This window comes from Heliangelus exortis, chromosome 13 (assembly GCF_036169615.1).
Source record: "Heliangelus exortis chromosome 13, bHelExo1.hap1, whole genome shotgun sequence".
Classification (NCBI taxonomy): domain Eukaryota; kingdom Metazoa; phylum Chordata; class Aves; order Apodiformes; family Trochilidae; genus Heliangelus; species Heliangelus exortis.
Window position 1 is genome coordinate 15,979,535 of NC_092434.1, and position 26,441 is coordinate 16,005,975.

General features: G+C 38.5%; 2 protein-coding genes and 1 long non-coding RNA gene across 9 annotated transcripts in view; 1 reads left to right on the forward strand and 2 right to left on the reverse strand.

Moving 5' to 3' along the window:
* SLC7A6 (solute carrier family 7 member 6) overlaps positions 1 to 1,052 on the reverse strand; it is a 29,891-nt gene extending 28,839 nt beyond the window's left edge. Inside the window, exon 1 of one of the 7 annotated variants that reach the window (XM_071756999.1) lies at positions 931 to 1,052. Coding sequence is in view for 2 of the 7 variants with exons in the window: in XM_071756996.1 (XP_071613097.1) it covers positions 401 to 418 (18 nt within the window). In the remaining 5 variants the exon portion in view is untranslated. The other 6 variants (XM_071757001.1, XM_071757000.1, XM_071757002.1 and 3 more) reach the window with 6 other exon arrangements.
* Positions 1,053 to 1,169: 117 nt separating this feature from the next.
* LOC139802148 (uncharacterized) lies at positions 1,170 to 26,441 on the forward strand. The gene is made up of 4 exons (XR_011728528.1): positions 1,170 to 1,305; positions 3,316 to 3,368; positions 24,149 to 24,954; positions 25,886 to 26,441. It is a non-coding gene; the product is annotated as an uncharacterized lncRNA (long non-coding RNA).
* Positions 11,514 to 22,075, reverse strand: LOC139802141 (receptor-interacting serine/threonine-protein kinase 2-like). The gene is given in 7 exon segments (XM_071756988.1): positions 11,514 to 13,806; positions 14,434 to 14,586; positions 15,461 to 15,483; positions 15,485 to 15,615; positions 16,237 to 16,322; positions 17,046 to 17,207; positions 21,859 to 22,075. Coding segments are annotated over 7 exon segments (1,056 nt in total). The 5' UTR covers positions 22,040 to 22,075; the 3' UTR covers positions 11,514 to 13,486.

Here is a 26,441-nt window from a genome sequence, read left to right on the forward strand (position 1 = left end):
GTTGGAAGCACATGAAGCAGCTGCAAAGAGGAACATCAGGTGAAATTTATACAATAAGCCCCAGGTAAAGTCAGAAATAGTTTATTAATGCAATTTATCTTATTTCTTTATGCTGGCGCGAAGAGGTGGAAATCTCTCAAAAAGAGAAAAGCAACACCAAAACACATGCCTACCTAGAAACCCACACGTGTCCTCTTCAGCCCTGAGTCACACCCAGTACGTGTCCCTGAAAAAACCCATGAACAATGGAAATCGCTACCAAATGCCAGTAAGCCAAGGGACGCTTCCCTGACTGTAAAGCTCAATAAACTTAAAGACACTTCGGTCCCCTGCAGCAGCTAACAGAGCAGTTACAATTCCACGCACCATCCACCAAAAAAACATCTTGCCATAACCCGACCTGAGCACCAACTCTCATGCCTGCCTGCTGCCAAACTAAATAAAACATGTGGCTCCGGGAAATCACCCTCAAATCGCGATGTGCACGATATGACGGGCGGAGGCCGTCGGAAAGGGCGTGAGGAAAACCAGACCACCCCTCAGGGTTCCCGCGCTGGAGGGAGAATTTGGGATCATTTTGCCCTTCGGCGCGGCGACCGCTTCCCTCCCACGGCTCTCAGGGCTGCTCAGGTACTGCCGCTGAGGCACCCACTAAAAAAAAATAATAAAAAAATAATAAATATATAAATGCATACACTGCGTTTGTCGCACTGCCACCCTACACACCTGCAACCGCTCCGGGGCGCCGAGGTCGCTAGCCCCAGATGCTGCGAGGGACGGCGCGGAGAGATACTAGAGACCGCACAGCCGCCGGCAGCCCCTGCACCCAGACGGGGTGGCCGCCTCCCCGGCAGCCTCCTCAGGGCTGGCGGGAGAGCACGCTTCAGGGGCTCCCGCGGAAGCTCCCCGCCCGCCGGCCGCCCGCGTTACCTCCCTTCCTGCCGGCCGCGCCGCTGCCTGTCGCGGGGATGCTTGCTCGTTGCCACACGTGATGGCGGCTGCTCCGCCCCGCCGCCGCCGTCGTCGCTTCCCCTCACTGGCAGGAAACTCTGAGGTTCTTCTTCCCGCTTCTGCCTAAAGGAGACGCCGTGGGGTCCGTCCGAACCCGCTGATTTACCTGAGCCAAGCAGCGCGAAATGGGAGACCGCTTCCTCCCTCCGGCGGGTCAAGAACCATCCTTCCCCTTTTCCCCAGGCACAAGATGGAGAAGAGGCTTAGAGCTGACGGTACGAAAACGACGCCTTTTCCCACCCCGCGGAGGAGCCGAGGGCCTTCAGCTTGCCCCCGAACCCGCCGCAGCTGGAGGTGGGAACTGTCCTCAGCCCGAGGTCCCTGAGAAGAAGGGGGGGCCATGGAGCTCCCTTGAAACCCCAGGGGATGACATTGGCACCGAGCTACACGCACATGAGCTCCCCTCGAAAATGAGGGGCCTCAGAGGGTCGAAGCCCTTAAACCCGGTGATTGTGGGGGATGTGACTGGGGGGTAAGCGCCAGTCATAGTGAATATGAAAATAAAAAGGGAACCCGTAGAATACTACAGTGAGAGTATTCCTGCCCTCAAGAGGGGCACGGCCACACCTAAACACGGAGTGCAGTAAAATACATCTAATGGGTCTCTCAAAATCGTGATTAAAAGTGCCCAGTGATATATGAAAATAATAGTGAGTAAGCAATTTGCTGTTCAGCTGATGTATTTGGGGTAGTGTGAGGAAGACTTTCTTGTTTGCTTTCCTCTACCAGGCTAATAGTTTTAGCATGTCTAAGCTGGTGAAATACAGACTACAGCTGCCTTTTAATGTTCTTTTCCTGCCCTTTTTGCTCTTCCCTGCTAGGCAAAAAGAAAGCCAGTGTCTGGAAAGACAACAGGGTTCAAGAGATGTGATTGTCTCTGTCTTGCTCAAAACAATCTAATTATCCCTCGTCTGGTCCATGATTACCATCTACAGTCTCAAACAGATGAGTCCTAAATGGATTTTTTCAATAGAATATACCAGGGTAAAAAAAAGCCCAAAATGTTGCAGGCAAACAAAAATGACGAGGCTGTAAAAGAACAGAAAAGGGCAAACTGCACTGTCATACCCATAAACATGCCAGGAAATGTGATGATGAAGTTCAGTTACATTGACTTGAGGCTTACTTTTCTAATTTCCATACTGCTTCCTCTCTCAAAACTTGATTGCTTTATCAAGAAGGTTTTTTGCTGTTTTTTTTACTTTCACTGTCACACAGACAATCAGCATACAAAGTGACTGCAGCCCTCCTCTTTATCTCCAGATATTCCTTACATTGTGTTTGGACAACAATGAGTGCAATGGAAGTTTGATGGAAGTTGGCTTTTTAAGTGCATGTAGATGAGAGAACTGCATTAGAACTCATTTCCAAACCATACAGCACCATATCAAAACAAACTACCATTCACAGATCATAATGTAAAGGCACCTTATCATTTCAAGTCTTTAATTATCTTTGTTTCAATTCTTGTTTGGGTTTTGCACGTTTAGGTCTTGTACTCTACATGAAGAGATAACTTCACTAAATCTATTACCTTCTGAAACTATTGGCAATGTTGAAAAGCAGCCAGCAAAACCAGTCTGCCTTCTTCTGGGAGCTTAACAGCCCTGACACATGGCTGCCTTGTTTTTAAGCTACCTATACCCAACTGATAAAAAATTTAAAAATGTAGAAGACATTCCCTGGAATATAATTCAAGTATGTGCAGTAAAAAAGTAATTGATTCCCATTATAATATGAATAAGAAAGCATGTTAATACTATTTAGTTATTGTTACAGATATTGACAGTGCTCTATTTCCTACAGTATTAACACAGCATCTTTCAGGTAGAGATGGATACTTGCAATGGTTGTCTCACATATGATAGACTTAGAATATGAGCTAATTATCAAACTGCCTTGAGGAACAAGAAATAGGTGAAAGCTGAACAGACACAGGGAACAATTAAGCATATGCTGGAAGTGTAGATTATTATGTTTTATTTTAGAACTTTGCAAAATACATACTAGGGGAAAAAAAATACCCGTTCAGGGATTTCAAAATAGCAGTTCACTCTTTGAATCCTGACAGCCTATAATGCTGTAGAGATTGGTATGAGAGACCCAATATTGGACATCACCATAAGGCTAACGATGCTTTCAGAGTGTTTGCAGTGACTAGAAGCAAACTTCACAATAATAATCTAAAGAAACGTTTTTGTCCATTTTGGCAAGGTTCACAACTTTATAAAATACTTCTTCAGTTTTACCATGGAAGCCAAATTTAAGTCTTGCCTCCTTACTTTACTTATCTTCTTGCTACAGATTACCTCTACAAACTGTCTGCCTCGTTGCTGATTGTCCATAAGTTGCTACTGGTAAGTTTTTAAGTTTTGTTTATTCAGGACTGTGCATTCTCTAAGTATTAGCAGATAAAACCTAAAAAAAAATTTACTTTGTACTAGGATTTTATCTGATACCAATTTAATCAATTTAAGATCACATTTCTTTTAGTTAGTGAGAACAAAGTCAAACAGTGTGGTAAGCCTGTGAGTTTTGCCCTATTGTTTGTTTTCCTTTTTGTCTGACTAATATTTCCACTTAAATTCATCTCTTAGAAACTGTAATTTGACTAAAAAAGCTTGAAGAATAAACAGATTAAATGCCCCTAAACAAACTGAAATTGAACTTGCCTCAGACTAAAGGAAACCAAATCCACAGGATATTCATTAAGTGGTTTTAGAACATGACAGCTGAGGTAAAAATTGATGTTAAATCTAACGGAAACCTGATCTGAACCATCAGCTTTATGGTTGTTAGGAAACTAATTCGGGTGTGCAGCATGAGTTTAAGCATATCCTTACTGCCTGAATCCCCAAGGAATGTGTTCCTCATGCTCTTAGTTCGTGGGAGAATGAGGATGTACTTGAGCTCCTTAAAGGTTGGCATTGAAGGTGTGTTGTATATATACATATAAGTAGAACTCACTGTTACGTCGTAGAGATGTTGCTTCCAGCCAAATATTTGAGCGTGTATGTTGATTCCTTTTGAAGTTTTTACCACACTGAGTGAGTCTTGGGACCACTTCCATGGTTCTTTTGAGATGTACATCTCAAAAAAAAAAACAACACCTTCAATCCTGACCTTTAAGGAGATCAAGTAACTGCCACATCAACAGTCTGGCACTTGCTGGTGGTGTCCCATGCAGTCTCAGGTCAGTATAAACACAGGCAGTTTTTTATCCTGGTGCTCTGAAACCAGGACAACATTCTGTGGACACAGGAGTTATTTGCAGGAATCATAAAATTATTCAGGACAGTAAATCTGTGTCTTTAGCCAGATCCCAGCAAGTGACAGTTTTTAAAAGGACTTAAAATCAGAGTTTCTTTTCAGTAGTTTTCAACCTTCATCATTTAGAACAACACAATGTCAACTCAACAGTCTTTAGAGAGAGAAACAGCAACAGTTCAAAAGGAGTGTTAAGTTCCTGTTTCTTTTCTTTGTTTAAGGCTGAGTGATTTTATTTACAGAAACAAATTACTTGGTTCTTTGTCTCTTCTTTTTTACCTTTCCATCATACAAACTTCTGCTGTAGGTGGTTTAAACAGAGTATTACTTTACAAATGAGATTGACTACAAGCTCCAAAATGCTAAGCAATTAAAAAAAGGTCTAAATTTAGACTTCTAAATTTATCTTCCTCTGCTTCTAGCTGCATGTCTCCTCCTACTCCACTGGCTTTCAGCATTTGACCGACTTAGGCACTTGCCTGACCCCCTCTGTGAGGCAGTTGTGCTCACTAAGCTGGCAGGAAACAGTAGTTTTGTGTAGGCAAGTTTTTTACTCTCAGGATCACAGGTACAAATGTGGAGTAAGTTAGGAGCAGAAAGGAAGAGGAGGGGGTAATAGAAAATGTCCCTTTAATGACTCGAAACTGTGAGATGGCTCTGTCTAGTCCAGCTGCACTTATATAAATACTCTTAAGATTAACACTAGGTCTTTTATGGAAAACTTGGCTTCTCTGTACCTCAATTTTAAAACGAGAATGTAAAATACATGTACCATTTTATATTTTTCCTATCTGGAAATTTTTCACCTTTTAGAGACCTTTTCTTTTTCACTGCCTGAGCCACTCTCATAAAAGTTTATTATTTGCTATCTTTGTTGCACATGATTACAAGCTCTTTTTTACGGTGCTGTCGATGCTGCAAAGCAGAAGTTGGAACAGAGATCTTCTGAAGTATGAACAAGCTTTTCAATGTTACCAGGAAAACTTTCCGTTGGAGAGCAAAGAAACACCGCCAAAAAAAAAAAAAAAAATCAGAATCTTCAGGTAAATTTTATGGGACTCCAGTCACTATCTTGTCTTTATCCAGTATCCTTATCTTCTTTTAATCAGTGTCCCAAACTTGCTGCTTTCATTTTACTTTCTTTTTTTCCTACAGTAATCTTCTCTATTACTAGTGGAATTCACAATAAGTCATGTTTTTCCTAGACAATTTTGAAGGTCTATTTGGAAAATTTGGGAATAATTCTTTGTAGTTCTTTTTAAACGGATTTTTAATTTCATTTTTTAGACAACTAAATTGTTCAACTCTGAAACCCCACCCTTTGTGATACAAATTCTTATCTTTGTTGAATTACTTTCATGTACCTGGTTGTTTATTAATGAGAGTGGGTGAATCACTGCCTTAATTTTCTTGGAAAACAACATAGGAGTTAGAATCATTGTTTCACCGAGACTTTAAAAGCTGCAGGCATTTTTAAAGACAAGGCTCTTCATCTGTGTCAGCTTTGAAGGCTGAGAGCAGTGGTTATGTATAAAAACAAGCTAAGGAGGATTTTTGTCTGTAAAAAATAGCTTCTTAAGAGCAAATAATTTTTTCTTGCTTGGGGTATGACCAGATGATGGAATTTCTTAGTGGAAGTGTTTGTAACAGTTTCATGGTGTTTAGCTACATTTTTTGGGGATGAGAAAGTTTGAAGACATCTGTTGTTTTTCTACTATTATGTGACTCTCATCCTTCTAACACAACTGCTTGGACTTTAGTGAAAACAACAAAATTCCTTTGTATTACAGATCCCACTGTATTATTGTTTTTTGATAGACTTTTTTCACTTGTGGTACCTGGAGTACTGAAGCTTAGAAGGTTTTGGTAATGCTCAGCAGTAGTTACACTGTTAGCCTATTTGCAAGTAGCTGGTTAGTAGAGGCTGAAGCCAATGTCATAATTTTGTTTATGTTATCATGCTGAGTCCAAACTTTGCAATCTAATTTCAACCAGATGTTCCCTAGCAGAAATGCTTTGAGTTCAGCCCTCTACAGTACAGCTCCATCAGTGCTGACCCCACTGATGCACTATAGTATTCTAAGGGTTCCCTTTTTACTTCTTCACTTTTAGTGCACCCCTGTTACTTTTCTCCAAACTGCTCATGTTTGCACAATATAAATAAATATGTTCCTTTTATAAAAGGGTTTCTTCCAATTTTATTTAGAGAACTTACAATAATACAATATAGTGGTTGGGTAAACAGATTCTAAGGACAGCCTTTCTTAGGCTTTCAGACTTCTGCAGGATTCTGTAGTTGTATTTGCTCCAAATTTACGCTGTTTTAAAAGTAAAGTTTTCCAAAATATAAGCTGAAAGATATCTCTATAGATACCCACACAATGTATGCAATGAATCTGGAAGAGTAACTGAAGTGAGAACAAACACTTGGGCTTCTCTGTCAGACCTCAGGCAGTATGATAAAGGAAACTAAACCTCCTGGTTATGGGTGTCACATTACTGCTTGTGGAGGTCAGGGAGATATTTTTATGTCAGTGTCAGTAGTATGGGAAAACTTGGAAGACCTCATGTTATTTTGAAAATGTGGATTGCCAAGTTAATTGTTACAATGGGTCATCAGTGTCATCTCATGCAACAGATATTATGGTTGGAGTCCTGCAGATGTCCTCATCACTTATGAGAAGGTTGATCACGTAGCTTGCTCAGTGCCACACTACCTCAAGAACTCTGTGTTTGTCCTTGTTGCACAAATTGTATTACTGAAGAGTAGCACTGGAGAAACTGTTCTTTTGGATTATTCTGTGCTGGAATAACATACATTGCAGGTTCCCATAATATTTTGCAATTAAAACAAAAGCCAAAGGCAGATTTACATTAGTACAGAGGACAGCTGCATTGCATACTTTTAAGAGTTAAATCCATTATATACTGAACAGTAAAACTACAGCTGTGAAATCCTGACAATTATGTTTTACTTTATCCTTTAAAAATACTTTATCCTAGAAAAAACAACTGTGATTAATTAGTCAGCTGTAAAAACAGACAAAAAAATCCTTTCTACGTGCCCAAGTGTGCCATCAAGTAACAAATCCATAGTGAACTTTTACCTCTAGTTGCCACTGTTCTCTGTAAATTGGCACTGTTATAGGCAGGAGAGGTCTTGCCAAAGTGTGTGCACCTTCTCTTGCTAGCAAAGATGAACAAAAGGAACACTGAACAAGAAATGACAGCTTTCACTGCTAGGGGCTAGTTTGGGCAGAGAAACAGAGTTGATGTAGGATCTGGAAAAAAGAAAAAATTGGTCTCCCACCAGCTAAGAATTAATGAAAGTGCTATATTGATATAGTAAAGGAATAGCAGAAAACATTCCCTTAAAAGACATCAGAAAAAAACAAACAAACAAAAAAAACCCAAACCAAGAATTAAAATGCAACAGCTGACTTCAAACCCTATCATTTATCTCATGTAGAAAATGTAATCAAAGGCTATCCAGTTGTGGTTGTGAAAGACAGAATATCAAACAGCATCCTAATCTCCCTCCCCTTGAATATTTCATTAATTCTGTACTCTAGTCAGAGATCTCTGTAAAACAAATAACCCTGCAGCATTGAATATTAGCATAGAAATGAATTTAGCAGAGAGAATAGGTTTTAGCCAGAGATGCCAGACTGCATTTGAACCAGCTCTGGAGGAGTCAGAGCAGAAGGAAGGGGACAGGAAGACTGGCTTGTTTTGCAGAAAGCCTTTCTGAGGTGAAATATTTCTTTGGCTGTAAACCTTTGTCTCACACAGAGTTTAGTAAAACCTGTCTGAGGCATGCAGCCTATGAGGAAAACAATCTAATTTCTGTGTGAGGTAATACCAATTCAGCACAAATGTTGATCATTAGTACCTTTTTTTCCCCTAGGATTCTGTTTGCATTTTAAAATTGTATGTCTTAAGTTTTTTATTATGTTCTTGTGGCATCATGCAAAAAGAGGGAGGAAAGTATTAACACAAAGAAAACCACATTGCAAAATAGACCAGGGGGAGAAGAGACGCTTCAGGGTAATGAAAATTTTTTCTAAATTAAAAGATAGAATGTTATAGTGGCTCTCTTAGCAAACATTTAAAAGATGAACAGAAATCTTGCTCGAAAACAATACCTTTTAGTGAAGATGGAAGAGATTTTCATTGTATTGGAGAGGTGACCAAGCAACATCCAGAGAAGTGGAAATGGAGAAGCACCTTCTTTTCTTTCAGAATTCACAGAAACACTGTAGAGAGAAACACTCCAGCACTCTTTAATTCAGGCTTTCACTATTGAATCTTGCTGATAGCTGATTTGCTAACAGGAGCATAACTTCACAGGTAGATTTTAGTGAAATAGATAGTGATTGCCTTGCAGGGCTGTTGTAAATATTCATACTACACAACCCCCAGCAAAAAATAAAAAATTAAATTTCTCCCTTAAACCACTTTAAACATTTGTATTTTGCATAAATAAACAGGGAAAAGGCTTAGCAAGTTGCTTGTTTGTGTTGATTTTGTCAACTAAACAGCACTTGCTCAGGTAAAAATAAAGTTCCATGAATATTGCTGATTGCTCTGGGGTTGGTGGAGGTGACTGTCTTAATGGCAGCCTTTATATCTTTTTGGACTGCTTGAAAGCCACTCCAGAATTATAAAGCAGTAAAGACAACAGGGGCTGATACCACAGCCTCTGTTTTGCCACTGGGTGTTCACTACCTCTTCTCCAGACTGGTGTATTTGCCCTTCACCTCCTGTTTGCTAGACCAAACAAACAGCTTTATCATCATGTCCCTACATGTCAGGTTTCCTCACTTCCTATTAGCCTTTCTCTCTTCTCAGTCCATGCTTAGAGCTGAGCACTGTTTTCCAGCTAAAACATTGACAACATGGAATGGGAAACTGGTTGCTTGGGCACCTTGCACACACACAAGAGAACATGGTTAGGCACTCCCCTTGCAGAGTTTTCCTTGCAGGAAAAAAAATAATGTGCCCTTTTTGGTAAACAAAGGAAAACAAATACAGTGTTGGTTTGTCATTCTGTTAACTAATACAAATGCTTTTCCTTGAAATCTAAATAAAGGACTTTGAAATCTAAATAAAGTGCAGACGTTGGAGCACAGCTGGGTTACTTCTGAAAGGGGGAAATTCAGCTGTGTTTGCAGCTCCTATGGAGGCTGTAAGTCAGCTGTTCCAGACCAACAGGTGACAATGGGTGTTGAAGCACTTTGAAATGTTACTACATTTCAAGGGGTGAAGAAGTTTTTATTCTCAATCACTAACTGCTGTTTAATTCAGCCTGGTTGAAGGAGTCCAGTTTCTTCAACTGTTGTCTCCCTTACTTCCTTGGAAGAGAAAAAGCTTGACCTTAGAGGCCAGAAAGATGGCAGTTTGAGGCTGTAGATCTGTCTAGTTTTTACTTGGGGTGTATTTTTGGCAAAGAGAGTCAGGAAATAACAAAATATGGTTCACAAACTTCTGTGCTCTACAAGAGCTGGAAATAGTATGTCTGAGCTTCTTATCTACAATATTTGTAATGTTGGAATTGAGCAAAATGCAGTGCTGCAACTACCAGCAGCCTTTTTTCAACACTTACTGAACTTAACTGTACAGCTAATGTGTTCTTGCAGCTATAAGAACTTAAACATAACACAAATAACTCATTAAATATGCTATTTGCAGACTCTGTCAGCTAATTTAATTTATGGTGGATTTACCTTCAAAAGCCAGTTTTATTTAAGTCAACCATGTGCTTAGTAAAGGGAATGTAGTACCAGGCAAGTAAGGGATTACTCCCTCTGATTAAGAACAAAAGCAAAACTGTGCTAAGGCCATTTGAGCTCTGGTATTCTATTTTGCAAAGGGGGCAGGAAAAGAATCAAAGAAAATACAGCACTAGATTTCTTCATGCTTAAAAAAACCCCAGCAGTCTTAGAGACAGCATATATTACTGTGGGAGAGCATAGTTAACATCTGTGTAGCATTATAATCAGTAAATACCAGTAAAGAAACCTGAATTCTCTATGCCTGCCTTGACAATCCTTCCTTAATCTACCAGTCCCACAAGTATTTAATATTCCCACTAGGTCTTCCTTAGAAATCTTCATGTGAATAGCTCAAGTGACTTGACCTGTGCAAGCATGAAAATGTTTACAAGGTTATATAGAATACAGACTTGAAACAATAAAATGAAAAGCCTTGAGGTTGAGGATATTTTCGTTAGTGCTTTAGGTTTTGTACTTTTTTGACTACATACCTGATGTAAAATTCTCTTTGTACACTAGCAATCTATTAATGCTTTTTTTTTGTTTGTTTGTTTGCTTGTTTTTTTAAGTTTTGTGCCAGCAGATCAATGTCCTTCTTATGGTGGGGACACCAGATAGGAAACAGAGCAAGGGACAGTAATCTGTTTACAAATCATCAAAAGGTAACTAACTAGCATCAAGGAGAAAAATATATTAATAAAGACAGAAAAACAGCCATCTGCCTACCCCACTTACAAAATTTGAATAGGATTTACCATTTTAACACCTGTTAATTCTAGTTGCATCTTTTCTGTGTAACTAAGGGGAGAGTTTTACTAATTACTTTGTATGGTCAGTCCTGAAGTGACTTTTTATTATTCCCTTTACTGTTTTATAGAGTTACCCATGTATTATATTTCCTTTCTGGGACTCTAGATGTTCTTCAAATTCAAGCCTTGTTTCTTCTCATAGATCTTAAAGAAAAGTTTAATTCTTCTATCATTACTATTACTTGGTGACATTTATTCTATATTGGGTTTTTTGATACCAAGAGAACTGCAGAATAGAGGCAAGGACAAGAGTCCTTTGCTAATGAACTATCTTGGATCCCAAGAAAACAGCATAAGCTTTAAGCAGTTAGATATTTCACATTAGTGATCACCACATTATGTTATTTTCTTTGTTACATCTCCAATACACTGTAGGTCTTACAAGGGTTTGTATTTTTGGCAAGACAAAATGAAACTATGCTAGTTTCAGGTCACTGTACTCTAGCTTTCTATGCAAACTTCATACAAACAGCAGTTATTCACAGAAATTACAGGAATCACAGAGTGTTAAGGGTTGGAAAGGACCTTGAGAGATCATCAAGTCCAAGCCCCCTGGCAGACCAGGACCACCTCATGTAGGTCACACAGGAATTTCAATTAAATAGCAGTATCCCTTCAAAATACCATATTTGAAGATTCCCAGCAACTGTAATTGTCAACAAACCACAGAGTTTAAGTATTTTTATTACACAAGGGAGAGCACGATGTTTGTCTCAAGGCTTTGGCAGTAGTGTAATGATTTCTGACAATGCAGAAGTATCAGTATAAAAAAACAAATTTATGCATTGATTTCATTTGAGCAAGGGGTCAGACCTGATTGTGGATAGAGTTACTTAATAAATAACATAGTTAAAGAATTCTATTCTGGCTCTTTTTAGCATGAACTAACAATTTGCCTTTGTTTTGTAGCTGGTTACAAACTGTCTTCTTGGATTCTCTCTTAAATACTTGGATAAGCAATAGATCTAACTCTAAGGTCACATCTTTCTACAAATACTTAAATTGGAAAGCTAAATATGAGAACAAAAATCTATTTGGAAAAACAGACAACTTGTGCTCCCATTATTTTGTTGCCAGGTCTGCAATTAACAGTTAAGACTGGGCTTAAGTCTGGCATCAAATGATATTCTGAAGAAGGCAGCTGTTTCAAGAAAAGAGCCAAAACTGTTTCTATGCCAAAAACATGACAAAAATCAGCATGGCCTGCCAGCTGGCATCTTTTACAGAAGTGTAAGGTGTCCAGCAGAACAACTGAATAGAATGATTTTTGAAAGTTGATAATTAAATTTCCACAAGATTGCCAGTGTATAAAAATTTTCCACAGGTGCATTATTACCTATTCTACTCTATTTCATGCCTTCTAAACCAGCAAACACCCTGTGACTGCACATTCTTTTCCTCACAAGCAAAATAATTAGAGCAGAGACTGATCTAGTCTGTTGAAAGTTCTCATCTAAAGCACAGGTTGTAAAAAAACCTTGCAAGTGAAATAGATGTTTAGCTCCTTTAATATGCAAAATTATTTTGAATAGATGTTCCTTTTTTTTTTTGTAAAAATGTTAGCTCAAGGAATTCTTAAAGCTTAATGAATTCATGTAAAAAGTGTTTATGGTTCCAGTGGCATTGTAGTATGCAATGGAATTATTTTGCATTTTAAATGTGCTTAGAAAGCACATCATCACTGCATTTAAAATTACAACCTGACAAACTGATGAATTCAATAAGTAGTTTGAAACTGTGGAGAGAAGGGATACAAAACAGGGAACCAGAGCAATGTGGTTTTGTTTTAAGAACTTGTAGGTTGTGTAACAAGTTGTGTTTATCCAGTGCCATGAAGCTTGATGAAATCTCAGTATGCCTTAAAAAACCCAGCATCTTACATAACACTGTTTTTCATTGTAAGTAAAATACTCTTCCTACTTCACTTCACAGTTCACCAGAACCACCATTTCAAAACAATCAGCTTGGCACCTCTTCTTTGTGGTGTAATTTTTCATTTGAACTGCAGACATATTGGAGTACACAGATGTAAGGTATTCATGTTTTTCCGTTTAGTAAATACTTTAAAGCCTAAAGGGCTGCTGTCAGTGCTCTGTTTTGAGTGCATCTGACTATGAGTAGAAATAATTTATACACATAATATAAAATTTCCAAGTCTTAAAGTCTTGTTAAAGAAATATTTGCTGATTCTCTCAAGCCTAACAACTGGCTCAGGTGCAAGCTCAGTGACAAGCAGTAGTCTTTTTCCTCATCCAGTACCCTGTTGTTTACTGTCCTTAGGAGGATAATAACTGTTCTTCCATAGTGTGATCTTCGTGAAGTTGTGATCCCTTTTGTTCCCTTTCAAAAAAAAAAAAAACAACAAAAAACCAAAGGAAATAAGTTGTCCTCTGACTTGTCTTGCACACACACGGCACTCCTCCCATCCAAGATCCAAACTGGAATTTGTTACAGCAGTCTTGGTAATTTCTGCATGCAGTGGCTGACTTGGTCTTTTAATCCAGCAAGCTTTTTCCACTGGAGGAAGAGAATTGTGGACTGCAGGAAGGATTGACTTCTGCCAACAGGTTTTGTGGCATTAACATGAATTGTTGCCATTCCAAATGGCCAGTGCAAAACAACCCATCACAACAGCCTGCTTACCTTAGAAGGGCAGTCTAGGCAATGGTTCCCTTGTCTCAGAGGGCTACATTTGGCCATTGAAAGTACATTGACTACAACCTGTGCTGCCCTCTCTCCAAGGCAGAGACAAGTGTCCAGCAATGCCCGAGCACGGGCAGTCACAGTGGGACAAGAGGTGATTGTTTCATAATCCAGTCGGGACAGCGACTGCTGCGAGCGAAGGATGTCGAGGATACGGTTGAGGCGTCCTTCTGTCATGCAGCTGAGGATGGTCTGTCTCTGGCAGGCTAGGATTTGGCAACAGCTTCCTTTGCAGCAAGGATCTTGAGTGAAAGCAAAATAAAATAAAATTATAAACGAATTCCAGAAGTTGTTAGCAAGCGATAGCACCAACACCAGAAATATAAACGCAGTAGAGGAAAGGAGTAGGAAGAGTTTGTTTATTTGCATTCTTTGTTCTAAACTGGCCCAATGTGCTTTCATCTTTTGTTTAAAACTCACAAGGATCAGTTTACAGAAAACAACTGTTTCTAAAGATTATTAAGTTCTCAGATATTGTAAGAGCAGATTTTCAGGTCTTGCACTGTTTGTCTAGCATCTGTATCAAACTTTATGCGAAGTAGCTTGGCTCTACATAGATGAGAAAACCTGGTAGTTCAGGATATTTTTCTGTGGTTTTATTATGGTCTTTTCAGAACTGTCCTCAGCCTGAACATGGCCCTGAAAAAGAGCAAGCCAGTGGCCAGTGCCTAAACTTCTGAGAACATAGGAGTAGCTATACACAAATAGATTCACCAGACGTTTCTATCAAGTTTGGAAGAGTTAGTACACTAAATATCTGACAATGTGCATGAAATTTGGAGATAACCAACTCCAAACTTTAAACAATTCAACTGCTGGGTTCTGGCTAAGGAGCATATTGCCACCTTAAACTGGAAATGGGGTCTTACCTGTCAGTGGTTGTTCCAGATGGATAGGTTGTGGTCTGTGCTTTAGGGCCAGTGGTGGGTCCTTATGCATGTTGCTTTCTTTGCCTGCAGTTGAACCAGATAAAGGGATTGTACAAAAGGAATTTGATTTTCTATGGTCAGAGCCTGGGTGGTCTAGAAAAAGTTTAACATGGGTAAGATGAGACCCTTAAATCAAACAACAGCAGAACATTACATATGTCAGCCAGTGCAGAAGACTGGAACTGAAGTGAAAATTAACTGGAGAGCTGTTATTTGTGACTAACTGTGCTTTAGGCCTTTGTTAATGCACCATTATTCCTAGGAAGATTTTGGCTACACACCTCTGACTCTTTCAAATTGTAGAAAATTATTTCTGAAGTTATGAAACATTCTGTCCTGTAAATCTGGCAGCTGTTGATCAGAATGAAAATGGTTGGTAATGTTGATGCTGCTCTAAGTGAAAACCATTCTGTGGTTTCCTGTGGCTCAACTTTTCTATATTCCCCATGTCTTTGGATACAAAAAAGGGTGAATGTATCAATACTTGACACAGATTAAAACATTTTGACAGGACAAATCCACATCAGAAAGGCAAAGAAAGTTATTTATATAGGAATGGTGATTACCAGGAATCATTCGCATGTTCCTGGCGACACAAGGTCCCTAAAATATATTTCATTTTCTTAATAGCAAATTACAAAGTTATTCTGGCAGTGTGGGTTGCAGAAGGGGCTAGTTCTGTCAAGGACAACTGGGAATTTTTGATGTGTAAATGGAAAAGTACAAAACAGGTCAGGGCTCTAAAAAAGAATTTAGCAGAAAAGGCTTTTTTATCTATACACTTAATCAAAAGGTATTGTGGCATCTCTGGTTTTCTGCAGTGAACTCGTGTTTCAGATGATACCAGCAGAGGGCACTCTTAGAAGCGACAATTTTACATGGAAAATACCATTTCTTTGGAACAGCAGCTAACATTGTCCTTTTTCCTAGTATAAGTGGAGCTGATTATGTTTCAAGGTTCAACAACCTTTCTTTGTTGTTGCATTCTGACAGATCCATCTCAATAATATTTCCTCTTCCTGCATTATTTGTTCTGCTGTCAAGTAGAAGAGTTGACAAGCTTGGCACTGCAAAAGGAATTTTCTTGCTGGTTAGGTGGCAGATTTTTTGTGAACAGAGGGCCTGAAAAAGATCAAAATAGAGAAGAATTACCTTCTTGGAATCTTTTGTTTCAAAATCTTTTTAAGCCAGTTTTCTCATGGAATATAGGGTAGCAGTATCAGAGCACCCAGCAGAGTGGGCACACAGACATATTTAATTCAACTTTACCTGGTTACCTTGGCTCACTGGCAGCACAGATCTGTGGGTTTACTGTCCTAAGGCTTACAGCAATCCAAGATCACTTCTGATACCAGTACTGCTGCAGCAGGCAATATCACTGATTAGGTACTGAAATAAATATCTTCTTACCAGTACATACAACAAAAATTGTCCTTCATTCCAGCCCTAATCTGATCTTCTTGAGGCTGATATTTGTTCTCAGCTCACACGAGCTTACCAGTCTGACTACAGCTGGTAACTGGAAACAATATTTTTTATAATTGCAGGTAGCAATTGGTATAGTTTCTAGAGAATCTTAGAATATCTATTTTCTACAATTCCTAATTGAACCTGGAGTTTCAAGGCATACTCTCCAACTCTGTCATGTCTAATAAAACAAGGAAGACAAAACCTTTCCTGTATTTTGACGATAAAGATTACAATTGAAAGAATCAGGTAATGTTCTTGTAAGAGGCAACTAACCTTTGCATCCATCAGATTGTAGACTGCAGTGGAAATTGCCTCCTTATTTACATTAGTCAAAATTCCAGCTAAAAGGCCTACACATTCTGCAGAGGCAAGAAAGCATTTTTAATATCACATTGCATATGAAAGTGTGTTTGCATTTATGCTTCCCTATATTGCAACTATCTTTATCATTATGTTGATCAGCTAGATGAACTATACAAAATTAGTCTAATAGAACTTCTCCATCCTGGTTTCCTCCTCCTCTTGGTTTCCTTTTTTGAAATGGTGTTGAAGAACAGCTATAGTCACATTAAAATCACATTTTCTTAGATGTTCATACAGATGCAGTGGGCTTAATTGCAAAATGTTTACACATGACTAAATCCATCACAAAATTGCTTCCACAGGACTTGCATATTTTAACTTCGAAAACTGACTCAAAACCCCTCAAACATCACAGTTTTAACATTTCTTGTCTATCTTTTTAGAAACAGAGAGTCAATATAAGAGTTCTACTAAATTAAACAATTACATCCTTCAAAAGGAATGGGAATCAAGTCATGTTGATATTTGTTGAAACAGTCTGTGTAGCTGACAATATTCCTTCCTTTGTTTGGATTCTCTTTTACATTATACCAAACAATTTTGGAGATAAGCAGCCCACCTCTGGTGGGAAGCTTCAGTTAGAAAAAACATTTACAGTACTCTGATGATCTAAAGGCTGCTTTTCCTTCCACTTCAGCTGTCGTGTCACTGATTTAGTGTGTTCCAGCAAGTCTGTCTCCATTACAAATCCTGCAAAGAATGCAAATCCCCAGTGTTACCTGCAGTGTGGGGTCTGTAACTTGGTTCTTGATGCCAGCACAAGGCAATAAGGTGAAACAATCTGCTCCTCTTGGGCAAATGGCTTGGTATAAGATGCTCTGAAATGCCAGGCCTCAAACTGCTGCAGATTCCTGTCAAAACTTCCAGAAGCGTTGTCTGACCTGTGGTTTGTAGGAAAATGTCATTGCACAACACAGTCCATCAGAATTACCTTAAAGTCATATTCAGAATAGGTGAATTTTTGTATTTTAAAGCAAAGAGTGGTTTTAAAGCCCAAAGCAATCTTGTAAATAGACATGTGGTGCTTTAAGAATAACTGCAGATACTTATTGCAACCAGCTATACCAGGGTAAAGAACTCCGTCCAAATAATAAGTCACAAATGACTGTATATACATACATTGTGAACTACATGCACAGTATGAACAAAAGAGCACAGTTTAAAGCAATGTGAAGTGTGAAGGCAGGAGAAAGCTGAATTACAGACTAAGAAAAATCAAGTTCTTTCCCATTACTGTCCCCAAGAACTTGTGTTGGATCCTTTTGCTATTGGGCTGTAGACATGAATTGAAACACTTTATTTACAGGGAATAACAAGGCTCTGCTTTGGTCATCAACAGAATAAAGTTTAGTTATCTACAGGCTTCAGAGTTAGTTATTCACACAGAGGAATTACTGAACTCTGTATTTTCATAGAAATAACTGAACTTGTGTTACAGGTTCAAGTTTTGTTAATTTTATGTTTGATTTAAAAGATGTGGTAATCTCTACTCTGTGGTACTTGTGAGCAGAAAATTCTTTGAAATTCATTGTTGATTTCAGCAGACCTGAAGCTCATTCTCATTAGTCTAATTAGTCTTTACAATGAAACTTCAGCTTCAGTTTCTCTTATTTGCTGTGCTGATTCACAAGCCTGTAAAGTAACCACAGGAAGTCATTCACAGCCCCACCCATTTTAAAGCTTATTTTCACAATTTTAAGTATTTCTAATCAGCACACAGTCAAACATTTTGCAGCTGAGTTAAACATTTTATTCTCCCAGTTTTCCTAAGTACCATGTAGTGTAAACAACAGATCAGAATGGTAGAAAGAGAGAGAGAGAAGAGCAAAACAGTGTCCTTAGATTTATTGAGCAAATCTGAGGGAAAGGATTCCACCTCAGTGTGGAAAGCAAACTGTTAATTTCTGTAACTTTAGCTATTTTGGTTTGGGGTCTGGTTGCTTGGCTTAAAGAAAATGTGGACAGGGGACAGAGGAAACTTTCTTTAAACAAGCTTCCAAACAAATAACTTCACTTCAGATTACAAAGATTGCTACACTTCAGTTGTCTGAAAACAACCAATCCTTTCCCACAGGGACAAAAATACCTTAAAATTTTTAAGGTATTTATGTTACCAAATTCTGGCAGCATTTGGGTTTTGAAGTATTAATGATAATTTAAACTGTTAATTTTAATTTTTTTTTCTGAAGTACTGTAGTACCTTGCCTTAATAACTGAACAAATTAAACATCATGTGTTTCAGTGGGACATTTATGTATTTTACCTTTAACAGAAGCCAGCTGAATGGCAGCATTCTTGGTTAATGAGAGTACCCAGTCTGTAGATGCACATCAGACATTTCATTTTTGATAAACACTCAGGTCAGTGCATTCACTAAAATGCTTTGATCTTGCTTCATCAAAAGTAGATTGTGACTATTCTGGGAAATTTTCTGTGGTGTTTTTTTAGCACACCAGAATTTTATTGTCAATAGGCTGCCATCCATCACTTTCTGCTCATTTATTTTTAATTAGGACTTGGCCAGGGCTACAGGGCAGTGAGATATGTACATTTCCCCCCTTCCTCTCCCTGCCCTCCTGATTTCTCTACTCTCTCATGTGCACATGATGTTTTAGATTAAATTCAAGTGAGACCACTCCAGAAAGATGTAATACCATAGCATGCTGAAAATTACTGATCAGGGTGTGTAGACATTGTTATAGTAGTGATAATTCAGGATTAAACTACAACTTCCATAAAGATTTGTAAAAAAACATAAGGCATATCAATATATCTGCCACCAAGTTTCCTCTTGGCTAGTCAAAATTTCTAGGAATTGAGACATGTTTAGGGATCAGATGATTTGGGACATGCTACAATTCATTCTGGTGTCATCACTGTAGGTCTGTGCTGCCCACCTGCCTGGTTACTCTGCCAAATAAAACACAGACCTCTCCTGGCTGGGCAGCAGAGTCACTGAAATGTCAGTGTTCCTAGAAATACAAAAAGCTTTGAGTGCAAAGCCTGAGCTTGTCCTGTCCAGGTTAAAGCTATCCAAATCTTCCTGGCTACTACAAGTCATGATTTGGCCATTTCTTAATGGCTGGCTAAGGAGAGAAAATGCCAGAAAAGTAAGAAGTTATGAAGACTACTTTTTATCTCTACTAATAAAGCACAGTGAAGCTGTACCACCCCTTACTTCCCAAATAACTATGACACTAATCTAACAGGCTTTTTTTTTTATTACCCTGTGTCAGACTTTCCTTACAAAGACAGGAAAAATGCACTAATTGCAAAGGAGTGTCTGAAGCATAACTTGCCATCTGAGGTTGCAAGGTGCTAATTAATTGCTTATTATTATTTCCATCTGATGAGTTTGAAATGTGGGGCATTATTTATAATGCAAAATGTGATTTTAAAGCGATATTGATTTATGGATACAAACTACTATTTTAAGAATTACATACTAGACAGAAATAGAGTTTCCCTGCTTCTCATGAAAGAAGGCAGTTCAGTAACTCATATTTCTTATCATTCTTCCATATATTTTGATTAATGCAACATCAAATATCAACACAAGAGCAAGGCAAAAGACATGTCTTGCTGCCCTAAGCTGCTAAATGGAGCTTGGTCTCCATAGCAGCCACTAATTTGCTTGGTACTTTTGTCTATACTGTAACCCTCCAAGACCATCTGAAGGTTTTGGGCACATTGCATGACAATGCACATGGGTTAGAGAGAACCTCTGCAAAGTATCACCATGGTACTTCATGAGTAACATTTCCAATTACATTTATGAGGCTACATTAGACTAGATAATGGTCAGAAGATAGTGGTGAAAGACAAAAATGAGCAAGCATGGGAAAAAAAAAACATGGAAAAGGATTATGGCAAGATCAGTGGTCAGTGAATCAAAAGAACTGTAAGTGAAAAACTCCCTTTTGGAGTCCAGTAGGTCAGGGCTAGAAAAGGAAACGTGAGAGAACTGGAGTAACAGGGACATAAATATGAAGTAACCAGTAAGAACTGTCAGGTGTGAATTGTGTCCTAAAAGCTGGGCTCTACAAAAAGGGTTCCTGGAATGCAGAAAACCTGAAAGTCTTCTGACTTTTAGCTGGTCACAAATAAAGTAGAAACAAAAACCTGACACTAAATAATCCTGTGCTCATGGCTGAATTGGTTCTGTTTCATGACCAATTTATTTTCAGTCAGTCTCAGTATCTAAGCTGTGTCTTGCAGGCACGTTCACAATTACACAGGGATACTAAACTTTTGCTAACCACAATCAAAATGCAAATAAAATTCAGCAGCTCCTTTGCCAGTTCAGCTTCAGCAGTATTTGATTTTGATATGAAAGAATGGTTTAATTTTTTTTCTTTTGTTAGATTAGTGCAATTTGAAAGCAATAGCTGCTTTAGGTGCCTCACTTAACGTTTCCTTAAAGAAGAAATACAACATGGTATAAGGCTGATAGAGAGGGTGAGACTTTCCTAAAATTTGAAAAGGTTGCTCTAAATGAAGATAAATTTCCAAGTAAACCATATATCCTCTAAGGTTGCAAAGACAGACCACAAAGATCTACAAGTCCTAAATACATAGGAGGAAATCAGAAGGCTAGCAGAAGGAAAACTGTCACATTTTCATAATATAGCATAATAAATAATAATTTAAATAGCCAAAGTAATTTTCTCAACACCAAACAGTACAGGAAAGATGAATCAATGAATACAGAATCTAAACCATTCCTCAAAAAGGCTGTTTCTATTTAGAATGGAATCAAGTAAAGCTATAACATTTTTAAAACACTCACCAATAGGCTACTTAGATAAAAATAAAACCTAGCCACCCCTCCATTAGGTTTGCAAAACCTAATTAACTAGACATTTTCTAAAAATAAGATGAAAACCACTTCAATCTTAGTCTGCTACAAACCATGCCATGTCAAGCACTACTGGCTGTGTAGGAGGTTGTACTTCTTTTTGCACACCTACGTTTAGAGTGATTTGCTGATCACTTCCAAAAGAATTTAACCCTAAAATGACAGATCTTTTATCTATCCAGAATGCTACCCAGAGTCTTAAAACAGTTGGCAGGACTAACCATGGAATATGGGGCATCATGGAATTACAGATAATAGTCTCCCTATCACCTGGATCAGAAGTTTGATACCAAAACTATTTTTCCAGTAATTATGCCCTTCTGAATGCTTTTTCTCCTAAACCCTTTTTAAAAAGCCTCACTATCAAACAACAAAACTAGTATTTCATAGGCAACCTTTGCAATGAAGGGTTTCATATTATTTTTCAGTAGGACACTAAACATTCAGACAACTTTCTTGTCTTCCCCTAGTTGGACAGGCAGGGACAGGAGGAAGACTGCTATAAATCTATTTATTTCCAGTTTTTAAGTTTAAAGCTAGTGTTTTGTTTGTTTTGGTTTTTTTTTTTAAAGCAATTCATAGTAAAGATATTTTCCTTACTATGAGAGAACCTCTACATTGTGTTAACATTCAGACATCTCAGTAAAAGAAATTAGAAACAAAAATCAACTTACCTCTGGAAATATGGACATAGAAACTATGAAAAAAACAGAGTGAAACTTGCAGATAACAATTGGGAGTCGGCTTTAAACTTGATTCAAACCCAGCTTGAGCTTTCCTGCATGAGTCAGCTGCCTTGTTGATCTCTCCTTTTATTGGCTGCCTGCAAACATCTAAAATTTCCTGGTTGAACATACAAGCTGTAACCCCTTAGTGACCGTGGATGGGTTTTCACAGGGTGATTCGTTAAGTACCTGTAATTAATGAGAGCAATTAGAAAAAAAGAGGTTGGGTAACTACTTTTTGCCAGAATAAGGAATGCCAAAAAGGAAAGCTATGGGAGAGGGAAACACACCTTGTTGAATACAGCCTAGGTAGAGAGGTGTGTGAAGCTGCTCACAGGCTGTGTAGCTGATGCTTATCTCTGTAGTAGATCGAGCCAGCAAGTACAAAATCCCTTTAAACTTTTATGTCAAGGTAGTTTTAAAACAGGATGAAAATCAGTTTTTTTCTGGTTACAGGATAGGTAAGCAAAGGAGTAATATTAGGCTGCAGAGAAGTATGGATCTGTTAAAAGGACAAAGATATTATGGGAGAAGATAAGTTGCTCAGGGGCCAACAGGGTGCTCTCATTCCAAGTGGAAGAAATTGCATAGTGGGCTACTTCAGAAAAGTGTTCAGGGAAGTGAGAGTTGTCATTATGCTTCAGTACTCAGAAATTTTGAGGCTGCATCTGAAATGTTGGAGTCAACTGAGGGCCCTTGGTTCAAAGATGCTGAGAAGCTGGAGAGGATGCAGTGAGCAGCTACCAAGATGGGGCCCTAATGCAGACATCTTACAAGGAGAGCTTGAGGGAGCCAGTCTTGTTTAGGAGACTGCAGGGGAGGTCTTCTAAAAGCTACAGCTACTTGAAGGTCAGTTATGAAGCCAGAGCTAAATTCTTCTCCATAGTGGCAGATACCAACCAGTAACACAGATGTTAAAAAAAATCTTTTGTAATGCAATATTGGAATTATTGCTCACTCAGGTTGTGGAGTCTCCAGGCTTTAAGGTTTTCTAGTCTGAGCTAGACAAAGCCATGGCTGACCTGATGCTGCACTGCTTCGAGCAGGAAGCTGGGCAAGAAAATGGCAAAAGTCCAGAATGTCTTTAATTTTGTGAGAACTCTGCAAGGCCTAATTGTGTTCCTGCTGGGTCCCCAGTGTATACTTTCACAATGAAGGTTGATGGGACTGCTGGATGCAAGGTGGAAAAAACAGTAATTTCAGTGGGTCACATTTATTCAAAATTTCCACTTCATGAAGACTATCTTTATTTGTAGAGTCTGATTTTAAAAACCAGTGTCAGGCAATGAGATTGGGTTGGCAGACTTCTATTCTTTTTGTTACTAAATCCTCACCCTAGCAACAGGGAGAGAGCAAGAAGTGGAACAGTTACCTAATCATCCTATGATGATGGGAAAGTCCCTTATATCTAGAAATCATGTGGCCAGGGCTTCTGTGGCCTGAGAGGAAGCAAACTACAAGTAGGAACTGTGGAATATGCCTTTATTTGCTGACAGTTGTAGCTTTCTGCATCAGCTTTCTCTTCCCAGCACACACCTCCAGAAGGGAAATTAGCATGAGGGAACTGAAACAGCAAAGGTAAAACAAGTGGGCTGTCACAATCCTGGAGAAGGCTGGAAGCTTGTCAAGTTGCTATGGCCACAGCATCCTCCTCCTCTTAGCTTCTGTTTATCAGCAACACATTCCTATGTGCCCATAGTCCCAACCCTTCTGTAAAAAGCACATTAAGAATGTTCTCCCCTGGTTAAGGCATTAGCCTGTTGGGTTCAGACAGTACTATAGTGAATTACAGCTATTAAAAATCCTTATATCTAATGTAAGAAACTTCTTAGGGGAAGCTTTGTGGTCTGAAGGAGTTAATTTTGCAGAAATTCTTTGACACTTGAAGTAGTTTTAGGTACTTCTATATTTTTAGAATATCACATACTGGGAAATGCAAATGCATCCTTCATTTGTTTATTCTAGATATTGTTATTACTGAACATGTTCATTTAAAAATAGTATTTTATATACACAGAATTTATAGCCTCATTAATATGAGATTTATAAATAATGATCAAGGAAAAAAACCACTGTAGGCTTACACATACTGCCTTGTGCAGTAATTAGACAAAATTAGGAAAACTAAAGCTTAGTAAGTTGTTGAGGGTTTTTTTGGGGATTTTTTTCCTTAATTATGGAAAACACTTGGAATAAAGCCTTCCAGCAAGTTAGAGATTAAATCTTTTTACTCTCCTAGGCATAGGATTCATTGCCATGCAGATATCTAAATACATAGGTACTGGAATCGAGCCATGACAGCAGAATTGGAATTGCACAGAGCAGATGGAGTCTGATGACAACTGCTGGAAGAATTCAGAGACTATGTTATTTCTCATGTGTACACTTGTTCATGTTAAATGACATCCCAAGTCCTTCAGCAGAGCCATGGGTCTGAAAAAAATCTGAAGACCATTTTTTTCTTCATTCAGAAGACAGAACTCTGAGCCTCTGGGTGTCAAAGACTGAACAGTAGAAACCCCACCGTATTTAAACTTTTCAAATTGTCCAAAGAAAGTCTTTTAAAACCTAACCATAACAACACAGAAAGAAGTAAAACATTGGCTTTTCATCCTAAACTGGGCTTTTTTTGGCTCACTCACAAAGACAGTCTACAGGCAACACAAATATGTTCTTAACATCCTGAAAGTAAGTGTATTAGTGGTGCCTAAATGCTAACACAGTTTAAGATGTGATTTTTAGGTCTCCCCCTCACAACAGTCACTCAGAGTGAACCTGGTTACAATAAAATTTAAAACAAAATGGAACTTTACAAGCAGCAGCATTAAAGGACTTCAGCACAAGGCAAAGCATTAATAGAGTGTGCATAATAGAAGAATGACACAGAACCTGAAGATCAAAGCATGAAGATGACCCAAATACCAAAGCCTCTGATGCATGTTCAGTGAATACTGCACTTCACTATTTCAGAAGATTTCCTGTCATCATTGCTCAATCTGATTCCAGTTTAGCATCTATATAGGATAACTTTTGCCAAAGAGGTAGGTTCCATGGGGCTGTTTCTTTGGCACCTTGTGTATTTCAGGAGGTCTTGCAAGAAGTGAATATTCAAGTGCTGTTAGGCTTCATATTTGTGGAATTAAGATGCTTTGTATTTCAGCATTGTAAGACCAAAGCTATAGTGCATTAGTGCAACCAATGATGTAATCACCTTTCTCTAAAAGAAAGGACTCAAAACAATCATACTGCTTGCTCATTGTAATGGGATATTTCAAGACACAAAATTATGTTGTCCATTTCATGGATTCGCAGGTTTGTTTGTTTGGGTTTTTTAAAGAAAACTGTTTTCTCAAATACCTATACCATGCTATTTTGGAAAACAGTCCTAACATTCACCTAGTCATTAATGGGATGATTAGACAAGAGTATCAGAGCTGCTGGCCTTAGGCAGTTTCTGTAAAATGAGTGATGCCAAACACCTCTGCTAATTAAATTTTACCACAGAAATTTATGGATTCTTTACCTAGTTTTTTAAAAAGTGGAATCGTAATTTGTTTTAAATAGTGGAACACATAATTCATGTAAATGTGAACAAAATAAACAACTAGACTGCAGAATGCTTAGGGTATCATAGCTCAACTTGTTGAATGGTTTGCAAAAAGTGCCCCAGTCCACTAGTGCCCTGGTTTTTGCAATCTCTTTTGGAACATGATGCACTAAATAGGATTAAGATAGGGTGGAGAAATGCTAGACCTTCAGGTCCATCAATTAGGGACCCACAGATAATAGTTCCAGGAAGCTAATGATGAAATGGCAGAGGCCTGGATTCCTGACCTTGCTGTGAATGTGTAGCACAGGTATGTAAGAGAATATAAGCATCCTTTCAAAGCCTTCACACATGCCAAGCAAAACTCAAGCTGTTCTAGACAAAGGAACATATGAATAAATGTTCCTCCTTGCTCCTCTAGGATACCAGTTCCAATGAGAGAGAAAGTAGAGCTGTGTTCATCAAAAGCCCATCTTACAGAGGAACACAGCACAAACACCTTTACTGGTGCCATGCCTGCTTCCTGGATTCTCCACTGGAAAGTGAACAAATTTTTTTAATTGCCTTGGTCCTAACTGCTGCATTTTCTCTACCTGACAGTTCTGAAACAGGGAGATATGCAAGAAAGCACAAATAATCAGCAAGGATTTAAAACAAACAAACAAACAAACTAAAGTAAATGTTATTTTTCCATTGAGGGACTGGTTTGGGTTGGTTCATTTGAGATTTTTTGTTTTCCAACGTTGCAACAACATGGATATTAAAGGCATCTGAAAGATACAGGTTGCTACTAACTTCCTTTAAAGTGTTGGTATAATCAAGTCTGCTTGTAGATCACTTGCATTTACTGACATGAAGGAAGAATCCTGAATTGACACAGTGTCAGTGGACTTCCAGTCATCTAGGAAAAGACTCTGCTTATTGTGAAACTGTGCTCCACTAAAATGATTTTCTGTTGAGTTAGTATTCTTTGAATTTGGTCATT